The 6,704-nt window shown below is 52.6% G+C and overlaps 1 protein-coding gene across 1 annotated transcript in view; it reads right to left on the bottom strand.

Moving 5' to 3' along the window:
- Window positions 1-207: 207 nt before the first annotated feature.
- ATP1A1 (ATPase Na+/K+ transporting subunit alpha 1) overlaps window positions 208-6,704 on the bottom strand; it is a 29,431-nt gene continuing 22,934 nt past the window's right edge. The window contains 13 exon segments of the mRNA XM_077479480.1: window positions 208-546; window positions 1,402-1,493; window positions 1,696-1,797; window positions 1,890-2,020; window positions 2,141-2,286; window positions 2,896-3,019; window positions 3,223-3,377; window positions 3,480-3,648; window positions 3,752-3,902; window positions 4,211-4,343; window positions 4,547-4,729; window positions 4,811-5,003; window positions 6,348-6,482. Of these exon segments, the coding sequence (XP_077335606.1) occupies window positions 518-546; window positions 1,402-1,493; window positions 1,696-1,797; window positions 1,890-2,020; window positions 2,141-2,286; window positions 2,896-3,019; window positions 3,223-3,377; window positions 3,480-3,648; window positions 3,752-3,902; window positions 4,211-4,343; window positions 4,547-4,729; window positions 4,811-5,003; window positions 6,348-6,482 (1,743 nt within the window). The 3' untranslated portion in view covers window positions 208-517.

Raw genomic sequence — 6,704 nt, 5'->3', positions numbered from 1 at the left:
TTAAAATTACACCCCCACAGATCTTTAGTTTCCTCTGTGTTTTAGTTACCAACCCCCCCCCCAGATACAGCCCCACATGTAATAAAAGTCACCATTCTGCAGAATGAAACCTGACATGACACCCAGCCCCCCAGCCAATGTGAATACCCCCCCCCCCCAGAGCCCAGCCAGGCACGGTTGGGTGAATAAGCAGACAGACGGCAGAGACCTCTTCAAACCCCAACTTTATTTGTAAAAATGCAGATATATATTTATAATATATTTATAAAACATCTCTCAGACGTCGTGCTCCCTTACAAAAACTAAACCAGAGAAGGCACAATGAGAACTCTGTACGGACGCACACAGACCAAGCTGCGCCCCTCGATGCATGTCTTCCAAAAAACGGGAACAGGCTGAGCCGAACAGGTGCACGCAGGAACGAGTGGGGGTGCAGGCAGACGGAGGGGGGGCGGGGAGGGGCCGGGAAGTGAGGATGAGGATGACGTTGTGAAATGATGGGACAAAACTGTAGGTTTTAATAATAAGATTCCTTTTCCACCCAGCCTGCAAGAAGAGAGAGAGAGAGAGGAGTGAGGTCAGAGAGTGCCGAGAGGGTACGTGGGACGGCAGAGACACACGGGGGACAGACGTGGGACGGCAACAGATGGGACAGACATGGGAGGACACACACACACACACACGAGGGGGGGCAAGACATGGGAGGACAAGACATGGGAGGACAAGACATGGGAGGACAAGACATGGGAGGACAAGACATGGGAGGACAAGACATGGGAGGACACACACACTGGGGGCAAGACATGGGAGGACACACACACTGGGGGCAAGACATGGGAGGACACACACACTGGGGGCAAGACATGGGAGGACACACACACTGGGGGCAAGACATGGGAGGACACACACACTGGGGGCAAGACATGGGAGGACACACACACTGGGGGCAAGACATGGGAGGACACACACACTGGGGGCAAGACATGGGAGGACACACACACTGGGGGCAAGACATGGGAGGACACACACACACACACACACACACTGGGGGCAAGACATGGGAGGACACACACACACACACACACACACTGGGGGCAAGACATGGGAGGACACACACACACACACACACTGGGGGCAAGACATGGGAGGACACACACACACACACACTGGGGGCAAGACATGGGAGGACACACACACACACACACTGGGGGCAAGACATGGGAGGACACACACACACACACACACACACACTGGGGGCAAGACATGGGAGGACACACACACACACACACTGGGGGCAAGACATGGGAGGACACACACACACACACACACACACACACACACACACTGGGGGCAAATGACATGAGCACAAACACACGGGGCATACACAGGAAAGATACTCACCACCAGGGCTGCGCCTGATTATCAGTTTACGGATTTCATCATAGATAAAGATGATCAGGGAGTATGGGAAGGCACAGAACCACCACGTTGGTCTAAAAAACAAACGCAGAGGTTTAAATAGTCTGCAATATACAAAACTACCCGAGGTGGAAAGGCTACAGACCCCCCCCCCCCCCCCAAAAGAAGGCTACAGAACCTCTCAGATAACCACCACCAATTCACCAGGGAAAGCTACAGATCTCAGATGGCAAAAGAACCCCCCCCCCCCCTTCTCTTCCCGTGCGGAAGACTTACTTTAGTGGGTACATGCGAAGAGCCACGTCCATACCGGGACAATAGGACAGGAAGGCGGCCAGTGCGGTCTCCTCAAACAGGCCAAAGATCAGGATCTTGTTCCTGTGGAGATCAGAGGAGGCATATTTATTACACCGGTCAGTGAACAAGGCACAGCCCTTCCCCCCACCCAACCTCCAGGATTCTTTACTCACTTCATGCCCTGCTGGAAGACTGAGTTCCTTCTGGTCTTACAGATGATCAAATCGGCCCACTGGACAACCACAATACTGACGAAGAACGAGGTGTGACAGGTGAACTCTACAATCTTCCTCTGCTCGTAGGTCTGTGGGAAGGAGGACACGGGTAAATCAGACGATGCCAATTTACAGAACTCATCCCCCCCCCCCCCCCCAACACTATACATGCGGCTCAGTGTGCAGCACCATAACCATCGAAGACTCACCCACTGCTGTCCATAGCTGTCTTCTACATCGTTCACCCAGCGGTCGTCCCAGTTCACACGGATGCCCAGCAGCGTTGAGGGCAGGAAGCCATTCTCCGCCAAGATGACAAAGTAGGTGAAGAACCCACCCAGAGCTTGGATCATACCTGAAATATAGGTGTGCAGGCGGGTCAGTGATCTGTACAGAGCAATGACTGGAAAGAGAAGGGCACAACGAATGCTGCACCCAGCAGGAGCCCTAGGAGGCTCTACAGCAGGGATATGCAATTAGTGGACCTCCAGCTGCTGCAGAACTACAAGTCCCATGAGGCATAGCAAGACTGACAGGCACAAGCATGACCCCCCCAGAGGCAGAGGCATGATGGGACTTGTAGTTTTGCAACAGCTGGAGGTCTGCTAATTGCATAGCCTTGCTCTACAGGATTCCAGCCTGGAGGGTCCAAAGGACATCCCCATGTCCAATGTGAAGGCTTTTCTTTGGATATAGACAGAAGTATCAGTTATCCACCCTCTTTCATCACGAATACAATGTCCTACACACCCGCAGCAAAGCCCACTTTATCCATTAGCAGACTTCCCCCTACACACCTCTAAATGCTCGTCACCCCCCCCCCCCCCCCCCACCTTAATCTTCTAGTCGGTTCTTCCTACAACACCCTCTTTGTAAGCTTCCCCCTTAAAGCCCCTCACCCTCTCGTATCCCTAGTGCAACTCCCCCCCCCCCCCCCTATATACCATACTGACCAGACACTCACCAATCTGTCCATATGCCATACTGATGAGCCGCTCATTCACCAGCTTGTCTGTCTTGGGGTTCCTGGGCTGTCTCTTCATGATGTCACTTTCTGCTTGTTCATAAGCCAGGGAGATAGCTGGGACCTAAGAAAGAAGACCAGTTAGGAGTATCCTAAATTACACCCCCCGGAAGTACAAGGGTCCCAAGTGAAAGAAGACCAGTCAGGAGATTCATGGTGCCTTAGAGATCAACCTCCCGCCAGTCCGACTCCAAGAAGCTCCACCCCTGCCGCCAATCCTTAGCTCCCCCACCCCTTTTCCCAGTTCTTGGCCCTCACACCACTCACCATGTCTGTACCCAGATCGATACACAGGATGGTGACGGTACCCAGAGGCAGAGGAATGTTGGCGATGATGAAGATGAGGAAGGGTGTGATCTCCGGGATGTTACTGGTCAGGGTGTAGGCAATGGATTTCTTCAGGTTATCAAAGATCAGACGTCCTGAGAGGGGGGGGGGGGGTAAAAAAAAAAAAAAAAGCCACCGTCATGCCAAGTCTAAGCAGATATCGCTCTATGTGATCACGCCACAGAATGGAGACTCACCTTCTTCCACACCGGTCACAATGGAGGCAAAGTTGTCATCTAGCAGAATCATGTCAGCTGCCTGTTTAGAGACATCAGAGCCGGCGATACCCATAGCAATACCAATGTCGGCTTTCTTCAAGGCAGGGGAGTCATTGACACCGTCACCAGTCACAGCCACAATGGCGCCCTGCAAAAAAAAAAAAAAAAAAAGGAGGCGGCGGCCACCGGTCAGGAGCTGCCCCCATGGAGCCGTATACATTTTATGGCGGGCAAAGGAACTCGGGTCTCACCTGTCTCTGGCATCCTTCCACGATGATCAGCTTCTGCTGGGGGGAGGTTCTGGCGAAGACGATCTCAGTGTGGTGTCGCAGAATGTCATCGATTTGCTCGGGAGCCATGTCCTTCAGATCGGAGCCGTGGATCACACAAGCCTTGGCATCTCTGGGGAGAGGAAAAAACCCCAATTGAAGAGCTTCAGGAAACCAGAAAGGAGGCCAACACCCTTATAGTACAGAGTTTGGGGAGGGGGGCTGGGGTCACCGCAACAAGGGGACCAAAAAACAGCCTGACAGTTTCTAAACACATCCGCTCTATCTGGTGCCATAATTTTGGCCAGAGTTGCGTTTTAAAGTCAATTTCAGTCCTCTGGTTTGGAGAAGTTGGGGGGGGTTGGGCTCACTTCCTGTGGTACATTTTCACGTAGATGACCTGTGAGAACATACCTTGGGGGGGCTTCGCCTACAACCTACCTTGGGTTCACTTGGTTGACTGGAATGTTAAGCCTGGCAGCAATATCCTCCACCGTCTCATTACCCTCAGAGATGATCCCCACACCCTTGGCTATGGCCTTTGCGGTGATAGGGTGGTCTCCGGTGACCATGCCTGCAGAAGAGAAGAGATAACATTTGTGGGACGTTGATCTTCTGTCCTAGATCTTTCACTACAGACTTCTAGCTGATGGAACCTCCACACCTCCCTTCTGTATTAAACATTCGTAGTTGACCTCAAAAGTACAAGAAAATTACTTCAAAAACAACCAAATATTTCACTTCTCAATGACTGGTTAGAAGACTCCAGGGTTTGGCTTCTCACCTTGATGCCGGCACTTCGGCATTTGCCCACAGCGTCGGGCACAGCGGCACGAGGGGGATCAATCATGGAGATCAGACCAACAAAGCACAGGTTCTCGGTGGGGAAGTTCACCTCTTCCGAATCGAACTGGAATCCATCAGCGAACTGGTCATCAGGCAAAGCCAAGTGACAGAAGCCTGCAAACAGAAGATGGACAGTCAGACTTGCTCCAGCGTTACACCCACCAAGAGCATCCCATCCTACGGAGTGTCCCTCACCGAGCACTCTTTCACCCAGGCCGCCCAGCTCCAGGTACGCGTTTTGGAAGGAGTCTTTCATTTCCTCATCCAGAGGCTGCTCTTTGCCCTGCAGCAAAATGGAGGTGCATCGGTCCAGGATCCTCTCGGGGGCGCCCTTCATAACCAGCAAGTAACGAGACTCGCTGGAATTGGCATTCTTGTGTACAGACAGCTAAGGAGAGACGAGAAGGTGGCGTTATTGGGAACATTTCTGAAGGTACTAGAAGACAGTGAATTTCATCATCTGGAACCGAGGCAGCATTACATGACAACAGCAGCACAATCTATGACTACACCCAGGGCTACCAACCAGAGGGTAGGTAGTACAGGTACTACGCCAATACTGGGTCAGCAGGGGCCATATGTTGGCACCCCCCTGTCGTTCTATGGTACAAGGGGTGCCCGCTTTTAAAGCAGTAGTAAACACCACTTGTTTTTTTTTTTTTTTTTAATATGCTTACCTGTAAGTACTTCACTGTTTAATATTCACAATCTGAGGCTAGTGACATCACCACTGCGAACTGAGGGAACATTGAATATGCAGTGTGCTGTAGAGCGACCATGGTGTCATCGCTGCTCAGCCACTGAAAGGGCCGGAGCCCCTGAACCCAGAAGGAAGATCGGGTTAAGATGGAAGTGTGACAGCATGCATTGCTAGGACGCAAGATCTAGGGCCCGGCACTCACCACCCATTGCAAAGATGGAGGAGCTTGGGCCCGAAGGCTCACCGCCCATTGCAAAGATGGAGGAGCTAGGGCCCCGAGGCTCACCGCCCATTGCAAGGATGGAAGATCTAGGGCCCCGAGGCTCACTGCCCATTGCAAAGATGGAAGATCTAGAGCCCTACATTCACACAATGCTAGAGGATCTAAGCGTTTGCCATGGTCAGACTTGACAGCACCACACGGTGTACAGAGTCACAAAATCGCTGGCTTTTACTGGACAGGATAAGCCTTGAGGAATGTCTAAGCTCAGAGCACTAAATCCAGAGCAAGGAGCTTAGTGTGGAAAGTGAAGGGGAAAGCTGACTAACGAGATTAGGCCACCCCGCAGAGAAATGTAAAGCTTCACCACACCGCCAGTCCACCTCACCCTGCCAACAGACCAGGGGCCAGCCCACCGGGGGTCACCCAATTTCATCACATCAAGGAGCAGCGCCATACGTCACCAAATCCGACAGGCCGGGGAAAGACACCGATTTAGCGTTAACAGCCCATCGCTCCCACGCCGGCCTGGGATTAGATGCTGCACCCTCAGCACCAGTACAGGGGGAGAAGAAGTAGCCTGCAATCGGTAGTGGCAGAGGAGCCTGCGTGAGTCACCGACACAGATCCGGCTCTCCACTTAAGATAACAGGTTTATTTTAAGCCGACTTGACAGACGCAGTCAGACACCTCGTGCCCTCCCCCCTCCCTGGCATCACATGGCCGCCTTACAGCAGCTCACAGAGGCCACCCAGCCCACCGACATGTACAAGAGACTACCCTCCGGGGAGGGCCGGGCGGCTCCAACTCACCTGGTACTTATTTGTGGAGTTGAAGGGGATTTCGGCCACTTTGGTGTTCTTTTCTCTCATGTCCCTCACGGAGCCGCAGCACAGCTCGATGCACTTCAGCAGGGCCGATTCGGAGGCATCACCGGCCACGTCTCTCTGCAAGAACAACCGTCATAAGTCAGCTACTGAAACGTCACAGTCTGCGCGCCCGCAGGAGGTCACACAGTGGGCTACACATAACGGGTACAAGAAATAAAGTCACAGTCACATTCAATAATGGAGGGTAAACATTTATGTACAACTTCCTGTCCAGGAACCAGACTTGTCACTACAAAACGTGGTGCCGGCTATGGCTGCCACATACAGAAGACCAACGGG

Source organism: Lithobates pipiens, unplaced genomic scaffold (genome assembly GCF_037356315.1).
Source record: "Lithobates pipiens isolate NorthernLeopardFrog02 unplaced genomic scaffold, aLitPip1_a1.2 Scaffold_16, whole genome shotgun sequence".
NCBI lineage: Eukaryota > Metazoa > Chordata > Amphibia > Anura > Ranidae > Lithobates > Lithobates pipiens.
The sequence above is the reverse complement of the archived record's forward strand: the minus strand, read 5'-3'. Positions and strand labels throughout refer to the sequence as shown.